Source organism: Pleurodeles waltl, chromosome 9 (genome assembly GCF_031143425.1).
Source record: "Pleurodeles waltl isolate 20211129_DDA chromosome 9, aPleWal1.hap1.20221129, whole genome shotgun sequence".
NCBI classification, from domain to species: domain Eukaryota; kingdom Metazoa; phylum Chordata; class Amphibia; order Caudata; family Salamandridae; genus Pleurodeles; species Pleurodeles waltl.
In genome coordinates, this window is record NC_090448.1 from 238,284,057 (window position 1) to 238,310,464 (window position 26,408).

At 46.2% G+C, this 26,408-nt stretch overlaps 1 protein-coding gene across 1 annotated transcript in view; it reads left to right on the forward strand.

Annotated features, from left to right (window-relative positions):
* Positions 1-26,408, forward strand: part of ACAD9 (acyl-CoA dehydrogenase family member 9) — a 386,804-nt gene that overhangs the window by 119,301 nt on the left and 241,095 nt on the right. The window contains exon 9 of the mRNA XM_069206630.1: positions 12,436-12,511. Coding sequence (XP_069062731.1) covers positions 12,436-12,511 — 76 coding nt within the window. The remainder of the gene's footprint in view (positions 1-12,435; positions 12,512-26,408) is intronic.

The following is a 26,408-nucleotide window of genomic DNA, read 5'->3' on the forward strand; positions in this document are numbered from 1 at the left end:
GGGGTGAGATGTAAACAACACAGGTTGCGTTACTGCCCGGGGTTCTTGGGCATCTAGGTGTCTTTTCAAAAGTGCCAGACTGAACTGTTCAAAAGCGTCAGAGGAGGAAGTTGGCGATTTAGCACTGGCATCCAGTATAGCAGAGTTTGAGGGGCCCCTGTTCATTGACAGGAAGCGAGGCCTTAGGGCTTCCACAGCCGGGGAAGTAAAGGAACTGCCGACTGCCAGTTGTAGAAGTTGCTGACTCCGGGGTTATAATGCTTTAGTAACCACCTGCTACAAGGATGCATCAATTACATCCGCCAACTCCTCATTAATAGGTAGGAGGTTATGGGTCTCCTCCACAGACTACCAACTTGCATTAGGCTCGTTGGCCATTACTAAACGCGTCATAACACAAAAAATGGGGAGAAATTTCCTGGTAGGCCTTAAACCAAGACACCAAAATCAACTTAGACAATGCTTGTTGCCTCAAGTACTATACACATGGCAGCCATTTATCAATATAAGTAAATTTGGGATGCCAAGGCTTATTGACAAACAATCTGTTGCCTTCTAAATAGACCTGGGCAGGGGTAGCATGCTCCACAGAAAAAAACACTTATCTGGAGCAATGCACAACAAAACTGCTGAAAAAGGGAATCCGATTCACTGGGCGACCATTGCTGAAGCGGAAGGAATTAGCAACGAGTCAGCCCAAGAATCTGTGGAACATAAGGAATGCAAGAGGAGTGCGCCTTCTCACTTTCTGGAGATGTGCACCTCTTTTGCCCTCAGACAGCAGCTGAGTGCAGACGTGTGAAGGCCAAAGGCTACATTATAGGGTGGGGTGGTCCCCCTCAGTGCCACCTCGTGCCAGGAAAACACGAGCAGGCGCACAAGCCGTCTCGTAGGAAAGGCTGCCGGCAGGGAGGAAACATGCACAGAGGGCTGCAGCCGCTCCGAAGCCAGCGACCTCCGATCGCGTGTCTAGGGAAGTGCGTGACCCCCATGACACGCAAACAACAAGCCCCAATATAGTGAAGTGACGCACAACGGCAAAGGTGACAACAAGCACAAGCACAAGCAGCAAAGCGGCACTCAACGGCAAAGGTGAGACAGGCAAAGCATAAATCGCATTAACAAAACCTCAGATATGAAAGGCATTTATTTGGCTGCTGAGCAGCAAAGAAAGAGGAAGTGCAGCCCTGGATGGCTATACTTATAGGGCTGTATTGCTATGGTTGTTGGTTATAGCAAAGACTAATGGGACTGTAGTCTTTGGTTATTACTTAAGGCTGCTGAGTAGAAATTAAAGGAAGAGTTAAGCCTAATCTGAGCCTCTGGTCCTGACATACAATGAATTCGTTCTTACCCTTTGCCACAGTATGTCTTGCTGGCTAAATCAATTCTTCTAGGGACCCACATTCCCTATGAGAAACATTTTCTTTATATTGCTAAATCTCAGTTGTTTTTGCTAACTCAAGTCGGGGAACAACAGGGCCATTTTGTCTTGTTAACTTGAGCTCCTTTTAGGTCTAGGCTAGAGAAAGCTTTCAGTATCTCTCCAGAGATTTTGTAAACAATACATGATTTGTAGAGAGTAACTTTCGCTGTCCCCGGCCTCTTTTGCCCCCCCACACCCAACAGCCTTTGCTTGCTGGGAATGTCCGTCGGCCATCTAGGGCGTAGTGTGGTCAGTACGATTGGGGGCAGGGTGTGGGGGTGGGGTAGAGTTTCAGATTTTCCAACAATCACGCTCTCATATAATATAAGAATTCTTGGTGAAATCCGACAGACACCTCGCCGTACCCAACAGAAAACATCATTACCCAACCATTTACCAGAAAATACATTTATTAAAGGGGTTGTAATACCCCAAATACCCATTTGAAGCTAATCTGTTTGATTAATGGACTGTCAGGATGAGTGATGCAATTTTTCGTTTTTACTTCTGAGTCCACAACAAGCAGGACACACAACAAAGAAGTCTGCATCCTCATGTACATTTCTACCTCCATTTATGCATTTACCTCTTCAGGAACGCCTCCAGAGTAAGGGACAAGGATGTATCTGAGATCTGTGACATCTCCTCTTTGATAATAGACTGCTCCATCTAACATCTCCTCCTGTGTCTCCTACATGTGTGTTGAGACAGAAAAGTCCTCTGCATGATAATGGACATGTACCCCTGCCCTGTGTGCCCATCTGTGCTGATGTCAGGATTTCTATTGCTAATTTTTGTTGTCCTAGACAAACACAGGTCAGGGACCTGCGTCATGGCATAGGCCTGTCTCATGGATTGTGGTCTTGTAGGACTAGGTGGGGTGCCGAAAGTGCGACCCTCATAGTGGTGGAAGGCCACTGCCTTCACCAGGAATTCAGCAGCAGGAAAGCAGTGGTGGCAGCGTAGCATGTTGTGATCAGTAGGAGTGAACAGGTCCTTTTTAGTTGTCGTGTAGACAGTGCATGCACTTTTTCTTTGAGACATGTTTACTATTAGTGTGTTTGGAGGACACCCTTATTTACCGTTGGTTGGCATCAAAATAAGTCTCAATTACTTGCTTTCTGCTGGTCAGCTCTGAGGTCAGTACTTCACTCCCCTAGAGCATGGCCCAAGTACTTGTGTCCTTAAACTGCTTGCACGTTTGAGCCACTCTACAGAGTGCATCTTTCGCAGCTGATCTGTTGTCGAGTTTGCTTGTTTCCCCTCACCCCCTCCCATTGCTGTACCCCTTCCCAGCCCAATAGATGTCCTGGGACGCCAGATTCATTTGTCTGGTCCTCTGACTTTTGTTTTTATTGCAGCTTTTACATAGCTTGAACTTAACCCTAAGGTTTTGGGGCACTTTACACAAGGGCACATTCATTTGTGTAGGACCGGGAAGATTACATGATTTAACCAGAGTCACAGGATGTTGAGCGGGCACCATGACTCGAACCTTCTTTCCCACCTTGAATATAGGCATCTTTGGCCGTTACACCATGGCCTCTCCCCTGGCTTACTTGCAGATATCAGATTGCAGATCTTGCTTTTGTGTTTGAAGTCCCTGACAACATCTTACAATCGCACACCAAATAATTCAACTCCACACAATTGTACTCTACACCATTCCACTCCAAGCCGCATAATTACAATCCAACAAATTCAACTCCACATATTTCCACTGACACATAATCTCACTTCCCATAATGCCACTCAACAAATCATGATTCCGCTCCACTTTAAACCACATAATTACTCTACTCACAGCACAATTCATCTCCAGATAATCCCACTACACAGAATTACACTCCACACAACATAATTACACTCCAGGCCACATGATTACACTCCACATAAATCAACTCCGCTTCAAACCACATTATTCCACTCCACAAAATTCAACTCTGCACTATGCCACATAATTCCACTCCACATCATTTAACTCCAGACCATGCCACATAATTATAAACAAAGCCACGCAATTCCACATCACACCACACGGTTCAGCACCATCCAACATGATTTCTTTCCACAGTATACTACTCCACACCCCATAATTCCACTCCATACCACATTGTTTCAGTCCACAATAATCCACTTCATGCCAAACAGCAACACTCTACATAAATACACTTCACACCATGACACATAATTCAGCTCAACATAATTTCACTTTAGCCACACTGTTCCTCACTAGAGAATTCAACTTCATGCCACATACTTCCACACCAAATCACATAATTCCACTTCACTACCCATAATTCCACTACACACCACATACATTCAATCCACACCACATAATTCAACACCATGCCACATAATTCCCCTCCATGACATACAATACCACTCCATATGACAATCCACTTAGTTCCACTACACTCAATACCACATAATTACTATACACCTAATTCCAGTGCACACTGTGCCATATAATTCCACTACACCTAACTCCGCTCAGCACCTAACAATTCAAAGCCACACAATTCATCGCAACACAATTTCACCACCATTTCACCCCAAGCCACATAATTGCAATCCACACAATATAATTCAGTGTCATACCACATATTTCACTCTACACATCCCACTCCAAACCATGCCACTCCACGTAAACCCACACCATGCAATATAATTACACTCACTTAATTACACTCTGCACCATGCCACTTATTCACAATACACATAAACTCCACCACACATACATCCACTGCACAACTCATTATTTCACTCCTTTCCATATCACATAATTCAACTCCACAAAATTCCACTCTGCATCATGTCACATAATTCCAACCCACATAGTTACACTGTAAGGAAATGGCCCCCTGTTGCAATTACCCCCCACTTTTTGCCTGATACTGATGCTGACATGGCTGAGAAGTGTGCTGGGACCGTGCTAACCAGGCCCCAGCACCAGTGTTCTTTCACCTAAAATGTACCATTGTCTCCACAATTGGCACAACCCTGGCACCCAGGTAAGTCCCTTGTAACTGCTACCCATGATACCAAGGGCCCTGATGCCAGGGAAGGTCATGTCTTATGCCACCCTAGGGACCCCTCACTCAGCACAGAGACACTGCTTGCCAGCTTGTGTGTGCTGGTGGGGAGAAAATGACTAAGTCGACATGGCACTCCCCTCAGGGTGCCATGCCAAACTCACACTGCCTGTGGCATAGGTAAGTCACCCCTCTAGCAGGCCTTACAGCCCTAAGGCAGGGTGCACTATACCACAGGTGAGGGCATAGGTGCATGAGCACTATGCCCCTACAGTGTCTAAGCAAAACCTTAGACATTGTAAGTGCAGGGTAGCCATAAGAGTATATGGTCTGGGAGTCTGTCAAAAACGAACTCCACAGCTCCATAATGGCTACACTGAATACTGGGAAGTTTGGTATCAAACTTCTCAGAATAATAAACCCACACTGATGCCAGTGTTGGATTTATTAAAAAATGCTCACAGAGGGCATCTTAGAGATGCCCCCTGTATTTTACCCAATTGTTCAGTGCAGGATTGACTGGTCTGTGCCAGCCTGCTGCTGAGAGACGAGTTTCTGACCCCATGTGGTGAGAGCCTTTGTGCTCTCTGAGGACAGAAACAAAGCCTGCTCTGGATGGAGGTGCTTCACACCTCCCCCTGCAGGAATTGTAACACCTAGCAGTGAGCCTCAAAGGCTCAGGCTTCGTGTTACAATGCCCCAGGGCACTCCAGCTAGTGGAGATGCCTACCCCCTGGACACAGCCCCCACATTTGGCAGCAAGTCCAGGGGAGATAATAAGAAAAACAAGGAGGAGTCACTGGCCAGTCAGGACAGCCCCTAAGGTGTCCTGAGCTGAGGTGACTCTGACTTTTAGAAATCCTCCATCTTGCAGATGGAGGATTCCACCAATAGGATTAGGGATGTGCCCCACTCCCCTCAGGGAGGAGGCACAAAGAGGGTGTAGCCACCCTCAAGGCCAGTAGCCATTGGCTACTGCCCTCTGTAGTGCTTTCCTCTTAGCTAGTTTCTAAGCACTAACATAACACAACAGAAATGCACTTCTGAGGTCAAAGAAGACTTTTATTGTTGTTAATTCTTCCCCAACCCCAATTTTTATGTATGACGAATTAGTAGCTTTCAAGTCCGCGTTAATCAAACAAAATATATCAGTTTGCAATATACACAGCAGGTTATATTTATAAGATATTGAATGCAAAGCAAAACAAATACTTCACCGTGTGGGAACTATTTACAGCTTCATCTTTCTAAGGTCTGCAAGCTGATGACCCCTGTCAGCCGCGAGAAAGAGATTCATCTACCCACACGGGATTGCTGGCGCCAAGCTCTAGCACGAGGTCCGGCAGATTCGAATCTGACTCTCTGCAGCCTGTTACATTCGTTACAAAGGTGTGCCCCCTCCTCTCAGACCCGGGAAACTGAGCAAGCCTTTTGGAGACTGGCCAGGTCTCCAAGACTACTCCTGTTCCCAAGCTCAAGCGAAGAGAAAAACACCCATGTACTCTCTCTTATCAGGTCTCTTGGATTCTCAACTGCAATGTCTAACTCCACGTTAAAGGCAATAGGCAGCTAACCTAGATATCAAATGCAATGTCATGTTAAAGGCAATAGGCAGCTAACCTAAATATCAAATGCAATGTATAATATCATGTCAAAGCCCATAGGCAGCTGAGCTGAATATAAAATGCAATGTATAATATCATGTCAAAGCCAATAGGCAGCGGAGCTGAATATCATGTCAAAGCCAATAGGCAGTTAAGCTGAATACAAAATGCAATATATAATATCATGTCAAAGCCCATAGGCAGAATATCTAATAGCATGTCAAAGTCAATAGGCAGCTAAATTGAATACATCATGTCAAAGCCAATAGGAATGCAATGTCAAAGCCAATAGGCGGCTAGACTGGATACAGCATGTCAAAGCCAATAGGCAGAATACAGAATGTAATGGCTAATGCAATGTCAAAGCCCATAGGCGGCTCAACTGAATACAGAAAGTAATGGCTAATGCCATGTCAAAGCCAATAGGCAGAATACAGAATGTAATGACTAATGCAATGTCAAAGCCCATAGGCGGCTAAACTGAACAAAACATACCATGTGCTACTGGTGAACATTGAGCAACTAATATGCGCAGTGGTGAAACACAAAGTCATTGGTCAAACAAACTCCATCAAATGGCAGTACACCCTCCCAGACCTAAACACACCCCTAAATTGAGTATTTAGGGTCTCCCAGAACCAAGCAAGATAGATTCCTGCAACCTAAGAAGAAGAGGACTGCTGAACTGAAAAACCTGCAGAGAAGACGGAGACACCAACTGCTTTGGCCCCAGCCGTACCGGCCTGTCTCCCCACTTCTAAAGACACTGCTCCAGCGACGCGTTCCCAGGGTCCAGCAACCTCTGAAGCCTCAGAGGACTACCCTGCATCTAGAAGGACCAAGAACTCCAGAGGACAGCAGCTCTGTTCCCCAAAGACCGCAACTTTGCAACAAAGAAGCAACTTTGAAACAACACACGTTTCCCGCCGGAAGCGTGAGACTTTGCACTCTGCACCCGACGCCCCTGGCTTGGCTTGTGGAGAACAAACACCACAGGGAGGACTCCCCGGCGACTACGAGACCGTGAGTAGCCAGAGTTGACCCCCCCTGAGCCCCCACAGCGATGCCTACAGAGGGAATCCCGAGGCTCCCCATGACCGCGACTGCCTGCTTCAAAGACACGACGCCTGGTAAAGACTCTGCACCCTCAGCCCCCAGGACCTGAAGGATCCGACCTCCAGTGCAGGAGCAACCCCCAGGTGACCCTCTTCCTTGCCCAGGTGGTGGCTACCCCGAGGAGCCCCCCCCCCCCCCCTTGCCAGCCTGCATCGCTGAAGAGACCCCTTGGTCTCCCATTGATTCCTATTGCGAACCCGACGCTTGTTTGCACACTGAAGCCGGCCGCCCCCGTGCCGCTGAGGGTGTACTTTTTGTGTTGACTTGTGTCCCCCACGGTGCCCTACAAAACCCCCCTGGTCTGCCCTTCGAAGACGCGGGTACTTACCTGGTGGCAGACTGGAACCGGGGCACCCCCTTCTCCATTGAAGCCTATGCGTTTTGGGGCACCACTTTGACCTCTGCACCTGACCGGCCCTGAGCTGCTGGTGTGGTAACTTTGGGGTTGCTCTGAACCCCCAGCGGTGGGCTACCTTGGACCTAAACTTGAACCCCGTAGGTGGTTTACTTAAAAGCTAACAAACACTTACCTCCCCCAGGAACTGTTGAAAATTGCACTAAGTGTCTAGTTTTAAAATAGCTATATGTCATTTATGTGAAAACTGTATACGCTATTTTGCTAATTCAAATTTCCTAAAGTACCTACCTGAAATACCTTTCATTTGAAGTATTACTTGTAAATCTTGAACCTGTGGTTCTTAAAATAAACTAAGAAAATATATTTTTCTATACAAAAACCTATTTGCCTGGAATTGTCTCTGAGTGTGTGTTCCTCATTTATTGCCTGTGTGTGTACAACAAATGCTTAACACTACCCTCTGATAAGCCTACTGCTCGACCACACTACCACAAAATAGAGCATTAGAATTATCTCTTTTTGCCACTATCTTACCTCTAAGGGGACCCCTTGGACTCTGTGCATGCTATTTCTTACTTTGAAATAGTACATACAGAGCCAACTTCCTACATACACTCACAAAATTCAACTCCACTTCATGCCACATAATTACACAATTCCATCCCACACCACATAATGACACCCCACAAAACATAATGCACTCCCACAACACATAATTCCAGTCCCTGGCACTCCACACACACTACACATAATTCATCTCTGTCACATAATTACAGTCCACATAATTTCACCCCATGCCGTACAACATAATTCAACTCCACATAATTCCACTCAATGCTAAACGTCCACGCAACACAATTCATGCAACACAGTTCCACCCCACGCCACTTAATTCCACCTAACACCTAATAATCCCACACCTCACCACATACTTTCATTCCACACCATATAATTCTACTCGTCAGGAATAAAAAGAAAAGCTAGAGGTAATAGTCTCAAAGACAAGACCTGTTGGCTTTGCCAGTGCATGTTAATCTGCCTCACTGGAGTTAGGCTTACAGACTCACTCACTTTTTAAAGTTCTGCTGCTGGGTACTTAACTCTCCCTTGGCCTACATCATTTAGTTGTGAAGTGCTGTGCAGGTAAGGAGTAGTGGCTCTGCTGTGGTTGTGTGTGTGCCAGAGAAGGGTTCAAGGATCAAGCAGTACTGTGCAGTGCGTGCATGGTGACTCCATGTACTTAGTGTATGTGTACCTGCGAGGAATACAGTTCATGAAGGGTGTGGTACTATGCAGCGTAGATATGGTGAATGTGTGTGCTGGCTGCATATGTGTTTGCAAGTGGCAGCACAGAAAGGCTATAGTACTGAGCAGTGTTTGCAGAGTGAATGTGTGTGCTGACAGCATGTGTGTCTGTGGTGGCACAGTACATGAAGGTAACCGTGCTGGATAATGAGTGTGTGCTGTGTACACACACTGAGTGCAAGTGTGCCTGTAAGAGTACATTGCATGGAGGACCCTAGATTCCATTTTGGGAGGCCCAGGCCAACCTGGTGAAAGTAGAGGAATCTCCCGAGACAAATTTGTGCATTGCTGCATTCCTGTGAGCTGGGTGGTACACACTGGAGGAGGGAGAGCGAGGCTCCTCCATACACTTGCTCTTTGATTCAGTGATAGATCACATGCAAGAAAGAAATTAAGAAAGAGATGTCCCGAAAGCTATAGGGCTGATAACGGAATCATAAAGAGTGGGACCTGAAGCCCAAGATTAACCATTTAAAACACGTATAACTGTTGCTGGCATTCAAGTGTGAACTCTAATCACTCCCATGCTCTGTGTTGTGGGATCAGCTTCGGAGTCTCTCCTGCTGTGACAGACAGTTTTTCAAGAGGAAGATAGAGAGTCAAAGTATGTACTTCAAACAAAGCAGAACCCCAACATAAAATTTTGAAAACCTGGACGCTAAATCACATTGGGTGTCTGGAAAATGACTATAAGATAAGAGGCGGTTGAGACCCTAAAAATTGTCACCTACCAAGCAGCAAGCAGACAGACTGGCTGTGCGAGGAAAGGAAACTCTGCAAGACCTGCTTGCCAACACCAGTATCCCCTGTGAGAAAGAGGAGATGATTGGAGGGAGCAAGGTCCAGTGAGGAGCCTTGTCGAGTGGCCTTTTGGTGCGAGGAAACGGCTGCTGCACCGATCGCCTGTGTTCAAACTGAAGTCGTCGACACCAGTATGCAAGGAGATAGCTGCTGTGAAGAAAACCCTGTAAAGATTGCTGTGCGTCAAGGGCAGAAGCCTGTACGGCACCATTGCGGTGACCCCGTATGCCAGATGGGGCTGTACTGGAAAAGACTGCTCTGCCGATAAGGACAGAGGCCTGTGTGACCCCATATGCAGGAGGGGCCGCCGTGACAAGGACTCCCATGAGACAAAGGCCGAAGCCATGTGTGTGGCAGTGGTGCAGCAACCCTATGTGCCAGGAAGGGCTGCCGGTAGTAATTATGCTATGTAGACTGGGAAGGATCCTGGGGATGTGACCAGTGGTGACCAGTAGGTCACCAGGAGCAACAAGGACCTACATTCGGCCTGATCCTGTGGATTGAGTGAGGACACAATGAAAAAGTTGCTGCCTCACAAGGATAGAGATCAGGAGCCTTGGAATTACCCCACCTTCTTGCGTAGAGTGGAAACTTACTCTACAGGAGGAGCTCGAAAAACACCTGCGATTGCTTCCGAAGCACGAACGGGTAGGCTTAGAGGAGAGCCTGTGCCTGTAGAGCGTTGCAGCGACACTCGTGTGCAGCCTGCTCACCTGAGCATGACCACAGCTGTTTAATGTGCCACAGGCAGGGCACCCTTCAAGACCCTGCACACTTCCTCTCTGCTGGAGCGAGTAAGATGTGAGTCAGGCCTACATGGCCCCTGAGGACTCGTTGCTGGGAGCTCTGCGGTGCTCAGACACTTTTGACTGTAACTGTAGAGTCCGAGTGGACTCTTGAGATAAAGGTTTATGGGTGAGCATTCCGTGCATGCAGCCACCAGTGAATGGGGAATAACTCCAGTCACATTGTGAGGGACAGGTGCATGGCAATGGACCACTAAGCCCCAACCTCACGGCGGAAATGTGTTGTTGCCTTTTTATGCCATAACTTTCCTTTGAATGAGTAGAGTTGAAAATAAAAATACTTCTTTTTGTTATAACAGTATTTAGATTGACATTAATTTAGTGCTGCTACGTGCTCTTTAATGATCTAGGACAGTGGTTCCCACCCTGTGGTCCGGGGACCCCTAGGGGTCCGCGAAGCCTGCTGAGGGGGTCCGCGAGAGCCTAGAAAATTAAAAAATATTGACAAATTAGGTCCCCAGCTTCCAGTAATGACTTAGGCGGGGGTCCCTGGATTCCCATGATGATTCAGCGGGGTCCCTGGGTTCCATTAATGTTAAAGTGGGGGTCCACAGAAATCAAAAGGTTGGGAACCACTGATCTAGGAGTCGTTTTCACTAATCTGTATCCACACCTCCCCCAGATGGAGCCTTTGACTGCTTTTTCATGTCTACTACTGAGAGTCAAGTGCAGAAGGAGTATTTGCACCAGTTGCTCAGGATTCATAGTAGGCTGGACCCTGGGACATGGATTGGAAGGAGTAAAAGTCCTCAACCCCACGGTTTGGCCCGTTAGCCTCCGCATGCCCTGTGAAACTACTTTTGACAATGCAGTACTCGCTCTGCTAATGATAATACGGCCCTCTTTGGGGACAGACAGTACTGTGAAAAGACTGCAGAGCCTGGAATGATGCCGGTGAATGTATGACTTGGTAGTCCCTTCCTGTACTGCTGAGTGGTCATTTCTTAAACAGCGATTTTCTTCCATGGTGGCTCAATCTTCTTTTAAAGAGCAGTTCCTTTATATTTATTTAAATAAATAGTGTATAGGAATCTGCAGTCACTTACTTTACATGATTATAGTACCTCATTCTTTGCAGTTGGCATGAACTGTCAGTGCAGCAGAGGTGGATGATGTTTTGTTGGGTAGCAGTAGGTAAAGCCTGCTTTCAGAATTCCTCTGACTAAGACAATTGGCTTTCTATCTGGTCACAAATGCCTTTCCATACTCAGTAAAAGGCTGCCAGCTTGCAACCAGATACGAGTGACATTGTGGTCTTAGAGTTAGAGGAAGTGTGTCCGAGTGAGATCAGAATGTCCCCTGTTGGATGTGAACTCACTTAGGCCCGCATTACAGTTGGTCCAAAATAACCATTTTTATTTGTACAACCAGTGGAATTACCATTACAGAGGACCCAATAATTGTAGGAATGGGGAAATAACATAGATTAAATGTTTTTGGGGAATAACATACAGGAACTTCCGTTTCCATGCCAGTTGCTGTATGTTTTCCGCGGTGTAACATGCAGAGATTTTGGCTGCTTGCAGTGGCTAAAATCGCTCTGTCAGTAACAGTTTATAATTCCGTTGAGCCCAGTGAGTCTTGTTACTGGGCCCATCAGCATTCATAACCCATTCAAAATGAGGACATTAGTCTAGTATTTGATTGCATCCAGGTTAATCTTTAGAAACCCAGTACATCAAATTTCTAGGAAATCAAACAGATTATAGATTCCTTTGTCACATCTGATCTCTGGGGCACATCTTGAATCTGTGTATTTGATTAAAGAAAAGAAAAGAACCTCTTGTTTATGCTAATTAACAACTTACTAATGAGCATTTATTAAACTGATGGGACCTTATCCCCGGTATGGCATCAAGATCAGACTACAGACTAAAGTAGTTGGTGGAGAAAGTATTTTGCTTAGAGATTGTTGTTCATAAAATGTTGATCTCAGCTGAGCTGAAAGGTAAAATTAAAATCAGCATAATTTTCTCACTTGCAGGTCGCTATGAATATCTTGAACAGTGGAAGATTTAGCATGGGCAGTGCATCGGCCGGAATGATTAAAAAACTGATAGGTAAGTTACATTGCGTTCCACGTTCTGGCATTCAGCGAGCATCCAATTATTGTTTGCAGTTTTTTCAAAGCTACCATATCCAGGTGAACCTTGTACATTAACACAAATCCTCTATACATGTATGTATATTGTACGTAAAACAAACCTGGGAGGAATGCAGCGCATAGCAGTACATGATCAAATGCAAATGTACAGACAATGAATGATTGGAGAGGTAGTCGGCATCCAAGAGTGGAAGTGGACTGGCAATTCGTTGTAACATGGTGTTGTTAGGATGGCAACAAAAAAATAATGTACACCTAACCTAATGCAATTTTAACTGTACAAAATCATGACCCTTGTCATTCTCTGATGCACTCACATAAAAGGCACTAAGAGCTCTTAGAACCAGGATGGTGCTGATAAAGGAGCAACCCTGAGGATGCCACCTAGTATGGATCAGGGGTTGCATCAGATTTTAGCACAATTCTTCACCCATTCTGCTTAAAGATCACACGTAAACCCCCATCAGAAGTATTATTGAGGTTGTCCCTTCTAATCTGAGGTTGGTTATGTTGTTTATGCATTTGTCAAACAGAGAAACTTAAATACCAGAACGTATATGAAACAAATGTTGAGCCAAATATCTGGGGTCCAACAATATTAAGTGTGTTTGAGGCTTACCTAGGAAATATAGGCCCTCATTAGGACCCTGGCGGTTGGTGTTACAGTGGCAGTAATACCGCCAACAGGCCGGTGGTAAAAAATAATGGAATTTGAACCCTGGCAGTTACCGCCATGCAACACCGCCACTTTAACACACTGACCGGCAGGCTGGTAACAGCTGCTGGGTTGGAGACTTCAGTCTTCAGCTTGGCCGCCGTCACATTCCCACCGTCGGGATTACGACACCGCCTACTGCCTTGGTTTTCGTGGTTTTTGTACCACCACGAAAACCATGTCGGTAGGCACTATCAGTGCCAGGGAATTCTTTCCCTGGCACTGATAGGGGTCTTCCCCGCCCCCACCCCCTCCCAAGAGTCCTCCCCCACCCGCTCCTGCTCCCCGCACATATACACACCCACACGCACACCCATATACACACATGCACACACGCATAACCACCTCCTCCCACGCATGCACACATACATACCCACACACCACACCACACACCAACATAACTTGTCACACACAACACGCACAATCACTCATTCACGCATGCATCCATTGTGACTCACACCCGTATGCACGCATCCCAAAACAAACACCCCTCCCCCCCCCCCCCCCCCCCCCATACACACAACACCCTACACCCCCTCTCCGGTCAGGGAACCCGACTTACCTGCGTGCAGGGAGTCCTCCGGCTGGAGATGGTCCACAGCGCTGCTGTAAGCAGCAGCATCCGCCTGCAAAACACCGCCAGGCCGTTCTTTGCTCATGATACGGTCGGCGGTGTTTTGCTGGCTTAGCAGTGCTGCTGTCAGCAGTGCCGCCTTACCGGCGTCTGCCGCCATGACTGGGGGTTGTGTTCCGCCAGATTTCTGGCGGAAAACCGTCAGCGGTCATGATACATGTTGCCGGCTGGTATGCCGGCAGGTATGTATATTGGCGGCCGTCGCCGTGGCGGTCAATATCGCCAATGTTGTAATAAGGGCCATAGTCCCCACATTCAGTTAATTAAAAATATTTGTGCACATATCAAAGTGTTGGCAGAATCCCTGTTTATGGTTCTCTCTTCATTTTATGACATTGAATTAAGTACTATATGGAAAGTATGAAAACTATATGTTCGGTGGCATGTGTAGCTGCAGATACACATGCTGTGCATAGTCCGCAGTCTGGTGTTGGGCTCGGAGTGTTACAAGTTGTTTTTCTTCGAAGAAGTCTTTTCGAGTCACGAGACCGAGGGACTCCTCCCACTTCGGTTCCATTGCGCATGGGCGTCGACTCCATCTTAGATTGTTTTTTTTCCGCCATCAGGTTCGGACGTGTTCCTTTTCGCTCCGTGTTTCGGGTCGGAAAGTTAGTCAGAATCTCGGAAAAATTAGTCGGTATTGTTTCGTTCGGTATCGGGTTAGTTAGAACAAATCGACACCGAATCTTGAAGAGCTCCGGTAGCCCTTCGGGGTAATTTCGATCTTCCGTCGGGGCCTGGTCGGCCCGACCGCGTGCAACATCGAGACTGATGGAACGGACCCCGTTCCGATTCTGTCCTAAATGCCATAATAAATATCCTTATACGGATCAACATTTGGTCTGTAACTTGTGCCTGTCCCCCGAGCACAAGGAGGATACGTGTGAAGCTTGTCGCGCGTTTCGGTCGAGAAAAACGCTCAGAGACCGAAGAGCCAGGAGGTTGCAGATGGCGTCCACGCCGACAGGACAACTACAGTTCGAGGAAGAGGAAGAAGAAACTTTCTCCATCCACGAGTTGGATTCCGAAGAATTCGACGTCGAAGAACAACCAACCGTGAGTAAGACATCGAAACAAAAATCACATGAAAAGACTGACAAAGCCCAGGGGACGCCACCGCCAACAGGCCATGGCTTAACCCGGAAAGTAGGTGACCGTCCATCGGCACCGAAAAAGGGCGAGCTGCTGTCGAAGTCATCCGACTCCGGTCGAGATACAGGCACGCAGCAATCTCGGGACCGAGAGAGTGATGCAGAAAAAATTCGGCACCGACACAGCGGCACCGAAGTTGATCGGCACCGAGAAGGCACGACGCCGAAAAGAAAAAAGATCTTGTCGGAGCCGAAAAAATCATTTCAAGGTCCCAAAACCCCTCAAAATAAACAGTGACTCACAAGTCACGCAACCCCTTCACACAACACCAGTGGGGGGAAGACTAAGCCAGTTCTACAAATCTTGGGAGGAAATAACAACAGACACTTGGGTCTTAGCAATTATCCAACATGGTTATTGCATAGAATTTCTCCAACTCCCTCCAAACGTCCCACCGAAAACACACAATTTGTCAAAACAGCATATAGACCTTCTAGGACTAGAAGTTCAAGCATTACTGCAAAAGGACGCAATAGAATTAGTACCACGTCGACAAAAGAACACAGGAGTTTACTCACTGTACTTTCTAATACCAAAAAAAGACAAAACTCTAAGACCAATACTAGATCTCAGAACACTAAACACCTACATCAAATCAGACCACTTTCACATGGTCACATTACAAGACGTAATCCCACTGCTCAAACAGCAAGACTACATGACAACATTAGATCTAAAAGATGCGTATTTCCATATACCGATACATCCTTCGCACAGGAAATACCTAAGGTTCGTATTCAAGGGAATACATTACCAATTCAAAGTGTTGCCATTCGGAATAACAACTGCGCCAAGAGTCTTTACAAAATGCCTAGCAGTAGTAGCTGCACATATCAGAAGGCAGCAAATACACGTGTTCCCTTACTTAGACGATTGGTTAATCAAGACCAACACGCTAACAAAGTGTTCACATCACACAAATTATGTTGTACAAATCCTTCACAAGCTGGGTTTCTCCATCAACTATGCAAAGTCACACCTTTTGCCGTGTCAAACACAGCAATACTTAGGAGCGACAATCAACACAACAAAAGGGATAGCCACTCCAGGTCCACAAAGGGTTCAAACATTTCACAAGTTAATACAGGCCATGTATCCAACACAAAAGATACAAGCAAAAATAGTATTAAAACTCCTAGGCATGATGTCTTCATGCATAGCCATTGTCCCATACGCAAGATTGCACATGCAGCCCTTACAACAGTGCCTAGCATCACAATGGTCACAGGCACAGGGTCAACTTCTAGATCTGGTGTTGATAGACCGCCAAACATACATCTCGCTTCTATGGTGGAACAGTACAAATTTAAACAAAGGGCGGCCGTTCCAAGACCCAGTGCCAACATACGTTATAACAACGGATGCTTCCATGACAGGGTGGGGAGCACACCTCAATCAACACAGCATCCAAGGACAATGGGACATACATCAAAGAAAGTTTCACATAAATCACTTAGAACTGTTAGCAGTATTTCTAGCGTTGAAAGCATTCCAACCCATGATAACCCACAAATACATTCTTGTCAAAACAGACAACATGACGACAATGTATTATTTAAACAAACAGGGGGGGACACACTCGACACAGTTGTGTCTCCTAACACAAAAAATATGGCATTGGGCAATTCACAACCATATTCGCCTAATAGCACAATTTATTCCAGGGATCCAGAACCAACAAGCAGACAATCTCTCTCGGGGTCACCAACAAGTCCACGAATGGGAAATTCACCCCCAAATACTGAACACTTACTTTCAAATTTGGGGAACACCTCAAATAGATCTATTTGCAACAAAAGAAAACGCAAAATGCCAAACCTTTGCATCCAGGTACCCACACAGGCACTCCCAAGGCAATGTTCTATGGATGAATTGGTCAGGGATATTTGCATACGCTTTTCCCCCTCTCCTTCTCCTTCCGTATCTAGTAAACAGATTGAGTCAAAACAAACTCAAACTCATACTAATAGCACCGACATGGGCAAGACAACCTTGGTATACGACACTACTAGACCTGTCAGTAGTACCTCATGTCAAACTACCCAACAGACCAGATCTGTTAACACAACACAAACAACAGATCAGGCATCCAAACCCAGCATCGCTGAATCTAGCAATTTGGCTCCTGAAATCCTAGAATTTGGACACTTAGACCTCACACAAGAATGTATGGAGGTCATAAAACAAGCTAGAAAACTTTCCACTAGACACTGCTATGCAAATAAATGGAAAAGATTTGTTTATTACTGCCATAATGATCAAATTCATCCATTGCATGCATCTCCAAAAGATGTAGTAGGATATTTACTACATTTGCAAAAATCCAATCTAGCTTTCTCTTCCATAAAGATACATCTTGCCGCAATATCTGCTTACCTGCAGATTACTCATTCAACTTCCCTGTTTAGAATACCTGTCATTAAAGCGTTTATGGAAGGCCTAAAGAGAATTATACCACCAAGGACACCACCTGTTCCTTCATGGAACCTCAACATTGTCTTAACAAGGCTCATGGGTCCACCTTTCGAACCCATGCATTCTTGTGAAATGCAATACTTAACGTGGAAAGTTGCATTTCTCATTGCCATCACATCTCTAAGAAGAGTAAGTGAAATACAGGCGTTTACCATACAAGAACCATTTATTCAAATACACAAAAATAAAGTAGTTCTAAGAACAAATCCAAAATTCTTACCAAAGTTTATCTCACCGTTCCACTTAAATCAAACAGTAGAATTACCAGTGTTCTTCCCACAGCCAGATTCAATAGCTGAAAGAGCACTACATACATTAGACATCAAAAGAGCACTAATGTACTACATTGACAGAACAAAAGTAATTAGAAAGACAAAACAACTATTTATTGCCTTTCAAAAACCTCATACAGGAAATCCAATTTCAAAACAAGGTATTGCCAGATGGATAGTTAGGTGCATCCAAACCTGCTATCTTAAAGCAAAGAGAGAGCTGCCTATTACACCAAAGGCACACTCAACCAGAAAGAAAGGTGCTACTATGGCCTTTCTAGGAAATATTCCAATAAACGAAATATGTAAGGCAGCAACATGGTCTACGCCTCATACATTTACTAAACACTACTGTGTAGATGTGTTATCTGCACAACAAGCCACAGTAGGGCAAGCCGTACTAAGAACTTTATTTCAAACTACTTCCACTCCTACAGGCTGAACCACCGCTTTTGGGGAGATAACTGCTTACTAGTCTATGCACAGCATGTGTATCTGCAGCTACACATGCCACCGAACGGAAAATGTCACTTACCCAGTGTACATCTGTTCGTGGCATTAGTTGCTGCAGATTCACATGCGCCCACCCGCCTCCCCGGGAGCCTGTAGCCGTTTGGAAGTATATCTTCAACATTTGTACATTTGTAAATATATTACTTTAACCTTCATTTTGTACATACGTATTCATTCCATTGCATGGGCACTATTATACACAACTCCTACCTCACCCTCTGCGGGGAAAACAATCTAAGATGGAGTCGACACCCATGCGCAATGGAACCGAAGTGGGAGGAGTCCCTCGGTCTCGTGACTCGAAAAGACTTCTTCGAAGAAAAACAACTTGTAACACTCCGAGCCCAACACCAGACGGCGGACTATGCACAGCATGTGAATCTGCAGCAACTAATGCCACGAACAGATGTACACTGGGTAAGTGACATTTTCCTTTTTCGCCTTACGTATGTCCTATGAATCTGTTGGTGCACGCCGTATCTCCCTTTTCCCTGATTGGCTGGCCAGTAGAGCAATCTGGATATGACGTTTCAGATGTTTAGCATTTTTTCCAAAGCATACTATTTTCCTCCACTCTCATCTGCACAGAAACATATCCCTGCCACAGTTTGATCACAAACTTTCTGCAGTACTTTTGGGAAATTTGGAAAGAAACTGAAATGCTGGCATAATCTACTTTTGGCCATAGGTATCACCACAGGTCTGTATAGAAATCTAACACAAGTATGTATTTTGAACATCTATACAGCATAAGATTTCTATCCATGGGTGCCAGACCTCCTTCTGCTTTGAGGCATTCCGAGACCATGCACTGAATAAGACGCTTTTTATATTTTTCACCCTTTTTTTCCCTCACACATGGTAGTTTCCTTCAGCCTCGCTGACGTAAGAACTTATCCCTCCTAATTCTTGACCCAAATGTGTTTTCATAGGCCTTCTAAGGGTGGATGTATCAGACGTGTAGGGTTTGAGCATGGAGCCATAGATTATATTCCACAGAATGTTTTTGATGTGGGCAGATCCCATGAGGGATGTCTGCAGTGTTTTGGCTGCATTTGTCTGGCACCAAGGGGAACTTATCAACCTCAGATGGTTCTGAAAACTATGGGCACAGGAGTTTCTACAGTGATTTGGCTTGCATGACTCCCAATATGTTTTATTAAAGAGAATCCCATTCAAATTTCAAAGTATGGGTAAAAAATAAATTACAGTTTATTCTCTTTTCTGTGACTGAAAACGTCAGACAAATGGCAACAGTCTTGCCATCCAGTGTTCCTACATTTCTCCCAATAAATACTGTGCCCCACAACTGTGGGTTAGAAATAGGTCGAAATTGGGCCATGAGAAAATCACATTGAGACAGTATTGGCTTTGGATTGTCCCATATTTGACCTGTTCCTGTAAGTTGCATTAGACCCACCCACAAATGGGAGGTACTCTTTTTATTGTTAGAAGTGTGTCCCAGGAGTACAAGTATCTATTTTCAAGTTTGGCCACAAGGTACTTCGAGGGATGTCTGATATTAAACTTTTGATGCATACATATTTTTGGTGTCCCGGGATGGATAGGATGGTAGATAAGATGGTGAGGGAGTGTGAAGTACGTACCAGCAGTGAGAAGATGTTGAAAGTGGAATGGCCAGAGTTTCCTTGGTAAAAAGTGGCATTAGAGATATCTAGTCCATTTAACTTTCTTCCTATGAACACATAATTTGCTTTGGTCATGGTTGATTACCATTCAAAGTGGCTGGCGGTAAAGCTAATCTCACAAACCTCGAGTAACACAATGATCGAATTTTGTTAGAAAGTTTTTGTCAGAGAAGGGTGTCCGTCTGTGGTTGTGACTGACAATGGTGTACAATTGAGATCTTGTGAAATGGAATCTTTCTTAAAACATTGTGGTATTAAACATGTAACCACTGCTCTGTACGAACCTCATGAGAATGGTCACTAGGAGAGGTTCAGCCACGTGTTGAAAGCTTGTATTATAGAGCCACACAGAAGTGGACGAGATGGGAAGAACTCCTTTAGAGAAACATTGTGGATGTATTTTATAATTCCAAATGCGACCACTGAAGTTAGTCCCTTTAAATTATTTGTTGGAAATAAGTGTTAGAAATTGGAAAAGTGTGATTTGAAAGAAATGCAGAAAAAGTAAAGAGGAACTAGAATAAAACCAAAGAATGGTATGATGCCAAGTGGAATGCAAAAGCACATGAGATAAAATGTGGGAGATTGAGTTAGAATTCTCAAACCAGGTCTGGGAGGATAATGTGTTTCTAAATTTGGTAAGGCCATTAAGGTAGTGTAGGTATTCTCTAGTTGTAACTAAGGATGGGAAGATATGGAATGTGGAGAGAGTGGCCAAATAAATGGAGCCGTTGCCAGCGAGCAGTGTGGTGAAGACAGATGATGACAGAAGTTTTCTTGTCAACGTTTATAAGGAAGTTCACATAAGTGTTCAGGCTTGGTTGAATTGTGAGAACCTGAGAGGTCATGGAAGTTCTCTGTTACAAAATAAAGGGAGAGATCAAGTGAGCGGAAAGAATGTTTTTGAGTCAGGATTGGAGAATGACTTAACTAAAAATACTGTCCCCTCAAGAGTCAAAGGTGAGAGCAGGATCAGGCATCCACCTATAACATTTGCTGAATTTGTTAAATAATGTTATGGTATATTTTGTCATATTTTTGCAGGTGATAAGAAAAATATGCTTCTATTTTGTAAAATAGATATAATATTTGTAAGGAAATGCCTCCTTGGCATGGTTACCTCCTGACTTTTTGCCTTTGCTGATGCTAAGTTTTGATTTGAAAGTGTGCAGAGGCCTGCTAACCAGGCCCCAGCACCAGTGTTCTTTCCCTAACCTGTACTTTTGTTTCCACAATTGGCCCACCCTGGCATCCAGGTAAGTCCCTTGTAACTGGTACCCCTGGTACAAAGGGCCCTGATGCCAGGGAAGGTCTCTAAGGGCTGCAGCATATCTTATGCCACCCTGGGGACCCCTCACTCAGCACAGACACACTGCTTGCCAGCTTGTGTGTGCTAGTGGGGATAAAAAGACTAAGTCGACATGGCACCCCCCTCAGGGTGCCATGCCAACCTCACACTGCCTATGCAGTATAGATAAGTCACCCCTCTAGCAGGCCTTACAGCCCTAAGGCAGGGTGCACTATACCATAGGTGAGGGCATAAGTGCATGAGCACTGTGCCCCTACAGTGTCTAAGCAAAACCTTAGACATTGTAAGTGCAGGGTAGCCCTAAGAGTATATGATCTGGGAGTCTGTCATACACGAACTCCACAGCACCATAATGGCTACACTGAAAACTGGGAAGTTTAGTATCAAACTTCTCAGCACAATAAATGCACACTGATGCCAGTGTACATTTTATTGTAACATACACCCCAGAGGGCACCTGATAGGTGCCCCCTGAAACCTTAACTGACTATCCGTGTAGGCTGACTAGTTTTAGCAGCCTGCCACACACCAGACATGTTGATGGCCACATGGGGAGAGTGCCTTTGTCACTCTGTGGCTAGTAACAAAGCCTGTACTGGGTGGAGGTGCTTCACACCTCCCCCTGCAGGAACTGTAACACCTGGCGGTGAGCCTCAAAGGCTCACCCTCTTTGTAACAGCACCCCAGGGCACTCCAGCTAGTGGAGTTGCCCGCCCCCTCCAGCCACGGCCCCACTTTTGGCGGCAAGGCTGGTGGAGATACTGAGAAAAACAAGGAGGAGTCACAGGCCAGTCCAGGACAGCCCCTAAGGTGTCCTGAGCTGCGGTGACTCTAACTTATAGAAATCCTCCATCTTGCAGATGGAGGATTCCCCCAATAGGATTAGGGATGTGCCCCCCTCCCCTCAGGGAGGAGGCACAAAGAGGGTGTAGCCACCCTCAGGGCTAGTAGCCATTGACTACTGCCCTCCCAGACCTAAACACACCCCTAAATTCAGTATTTAGGGGCTCCCCAGAACCTAGGAACTCAGATTCCTGCAACCTAAGAAGAAGAGGACTGCTGAGCTGAAAACCTGCAGAGAAGACGGAGACACCAACTGCTTTGGCCCCAGCTCTACCGGCCTGTCTCCCCACTTCTAAAGACACTGCTCCAGCGACGCTTTCCACAGGGACCAGTGACCTCTGAAGCCTCAGAGGACTGCCCTGCATCTAGAAGGACCAAGAACTCCAGAAGAGAGCGGCTCTGTTCACCAAAGACTGCAACTTTGCAACAAAGAAGCAACTTTGAAACAACACGCATTTCCCGCCGGAAGCGTGAGACTTGGCACTCTGCACCCGACGCCCCCGGCTCGACTTGTGGAGAACAATCACTTCAGGGAGGACTCCCCGGCGACTGCAAGACCGTGAGTAGCCAGAGTTGCCCCCCCTGAGCCTCCACAGCGACGCCTGCAGAGGGAATCCCGAGGCTCCCCCTGACCGCGACTGCCTGCTTCTAAGAACCCGACGCCTGGTAGGGACACTGCACCCGCAGCCCCCAGGACCTGAAGGATCCGACCTCCAGTGCAGGAGCGACCCCCAGGTGGCCCTCTCCCTTGCCCAGGTGGTGGCTACACCAAGGAGCCCCCCCTTGCCTGCCTGCATCGCTGAAGAGATCCCTTGATTCCAATTGAAAACCCGACGTGTGTTTGCACACTGCACCCGGCCGCCCCCGTGCTGCTGAGGGTGTACTTTCTGTGCTAACTTGTGTCCCCCCCCCCAGTGCCCTACAAAACCCCCCTGGTCTGCCCTCCGAAGACGCGGGTACTTACCTGCTGGCAGACTGGAACCGGGGCACCCCCTTCTCCATTGAAGCCTATGTGTTTTGGGCACCACTTTGAACTCTGCACCTGACCGGCCCTGAGCTGCTGGTGTGGTAACTTTGGAGTTGCTCTGAACCCCCAACGGTGGGCTACTTTGGACCCAAACTTGAACCCCGTAGGTGGTTTACTTACCTGCGAGAACTAACAATTACTTACCTCCCCTAGGAACTGTGAAAATTGCACTGTCTAGTTTTAAAATAGCTATATGTGTTTTATTTGAAAAGTATTTATGCTATTGTGATTATTCAAAGTTCCTAAAGTACTTACCTGCAATACCTTTCATGCAAAGTATTACATGTAGAATTGGAACCTGTGGTTCTTAAAATAAACTAAGAAAATATATTTTTCTATACAAAAACCTATTTGCCTGGAATTGTCTCTGAGTGTGTGTTCCTCATTTATTGCCAGTGTGTATGTACAACAAATGCTTAACACTACTCCTTTGATAAGCCTACTGCTCGACCACACTACCACAAAATAAAGCATTAGTATTATCTCTTTTTGCCACTATCTTACCACTAAGGGGAACCCTTGGACTCGGTGCATACTATTCCTTACTTTGAAATAGTGCATACATAGCCAACTTCCTACAATATTATTTTGTGTTATTTGTTTATCTTTTGTTTTAAGGAGGGAGATGTGTTGCTTTGCTCTTATCTTGTTAGAGGTGCATGCCATTATTATGGTGTCGTTGATGTTCTTTAGAATATGGCTTCTGTGGAATGCAGTGTCTGGACAGCTGTTATCTGACCACCAGCCTGCAAGATGGATGTGCTGCTATATTAAAGTTCTTCCATTATGCATGGACTCAGGCTACTTTCAACAAAAAGGTTGAGGTTGAAACATAAGTCCTGCATTAAGTCACTGGGCTGTTCAAGCACTCGGTCCCACATGAAGTCCCGTTTCCACTTGTAGCTTTCCAGTAAGTACAACGAAGCTAAGCGGTACTTGGCCCTGTTCTGCTACTAGAAGTCAGACAATAAGGTTTTGATTGCAAGATCGCGAGTATTTTCTGACTTGCATTCGCTCTTGTAAAAGGTTCTGGCATGCCAGAATGCCCTGGGCCATTGTCAACCATGTAGCAAATAGCGTCTCTCAAAGATTCTATGCTGCCTTAGAGATTTATAGCTCCATCTGGCATGCAGTTGGGATGTACGCAGCAGTGAGCAAGCTCTCCCTCAGCGCTACCTGACCTTGTAAGATTCATCCCAGGCACATTCTGGCACCGTTTCACTCTTCCAGCCCTTCTCCTCAGTACACGGAAACGCTTCCATGATAACACCAATGCTGACTCAGCTGACCCCGTACCCATTTCTGACACTAGTCATTGGCCCTGAGACTACAAAAGCACAGCCAGTCAGTCTTGAACTAGACTGTAGTTCTCTGCCTCTACCTTTATGCTAGATTGAAGATTGCCTACTATTGAAGCTATGGAAGAATTTTACTGAGATTCTTCAACCAGGTCCTACATGTTATGAGCCTCTTTTGCCTTCACGAGGCCCTCACGGGCACTCTTGTGGTCACCAGGTCTAAACAGTGCTCAGCCCCCTGGTCCAAGCACTGCAGCCGGGTGACCCTGATAAGTTTGATTGATTGATTTTTTTTTGTGCCCATACTTTTCAATGCCTGTACCTCCAGGCTTTCAAGCATAAGCTAATTCCTGAAACCTTTCCGACCAAATCTCCAGCTAGAAAGTCAAAATGTATTAATGGCTTTCTAAAGAGAATGTTTTCTTCGGCTAGTTTAGCCTTACGATCCTTGAAAGCACTACGCATTCTGGGAGGTATACCCTTTCTTTAGCGGATATGGGCATCAACATTTTTGCGTCCTTCCAGCAAACCTCAGATCCTTGATTGCTCAAACTATGGCCTGGATATGGTGAAGTATGTCTTGCGTAGGAGGCTTGGACCCCACAGACCATTGCAGCTGGGTTATTGGCAAGGATGAGATTGTAGGAAAGTACCCTTTTTTTGGCAGGGTTACCCCCACTTTTTGCCATTGTCAGTGTGTTTTGACTGTGCTCACTGGGATCCTGCTATTCAGGACCCCGGTGACTGTGTTCTCGCCCTCTAAATTTGATTGTTGTGGAGAAGTGTGGCACAATGGTTAGAGCGGCAGACCCTAAAGCAGAGATCTGGCTCAAGACCAGGGTTCAAGTCCCGCTTCAGCAGGTCTTGAGCTCAATTCCCTTTTACCAGATAATTCTCGCCTCGGTGCCTAATCTAATTAATGGGTCCCACTCTGCAACTCTGGGCAATAGCTTGCTTAATCTCCACAACGGCCCCAACAGCGCTTGGATGCCTGGCTTCACCCTGGGGGTACCCAGGAGTGGGCACCTCACAGGGAAAAGCCAGGAGGGGTTCCATAGCGGTATGAGTACAGCGCCTTGAGACCCTAACGGGTGAGTAGTGCGCTATACAAGTGCAAAGTTTACAGTTTATTGTTCCTGACTTAGTAAATGCCACAATTGGCTTACTGGTGTCCCCACGGAAGTGCCTAATATATTGTACCTAGGTATGCAGGGCATTGGGGCACCAGGGGTTCCCCATGGTCTGCAGCATGTATTGTGCCACCCATGGGAGCCCATGCAAAATGTGTCTGCAGGCCTGCCATTGCAGCCTGCATGAAAAGGTGCATGCACCCTTTCCCTACAGGTCACTGCACCATGTTACTGTAAGTCACCTACTAGCCCAGAGGGCAGGGTGCAAGTATCTGCGTGTAAGGGCACGAGTGGGAAGCAACCCCCTCTCCCTTTGGAAAAGGTGTTACATAGCCTCCCCAAGCCACTGGTATGCTTTGAAGGGCACATTTGGTGCCCTCCTTCCATAAACCAGTTTGCACCAGTCCAGGGACCCCAGGTCCCTGCTCTGGTGCGAAATGGACAATGGAAAATGGAGTGACCACTCCCCTGTCTATCACCACCCCAGGGGTGGTGCCCAGAGCTTCTCCAGGTGGCCACTTGATTCAGGAAGAGGCCCCTGGGAGCATCTGAGTGGCTAGGTCAGGCAGGTGATGTCACAGGCCCTTCCTGATAGATGGTCAGCCTGCGAAGTGTCTAGTCCCCCTTCCTGGGCTATTTATTGTCTCCCTCCAGGGTGGGTCTCTAGATTCGATGTGCTAGATGCAAGCAGGACTTCTCTGCACCATTTACTTCATCTTCTGGTGTAATGATATCTGTATTTAGCCACTGCTCCATCTTGGCCACTGATTCCATTTTGTGTCTTGACCACAGATTCAATATTGTGCTTAACTTAGCTTCAGCCACCGTCACCTTAG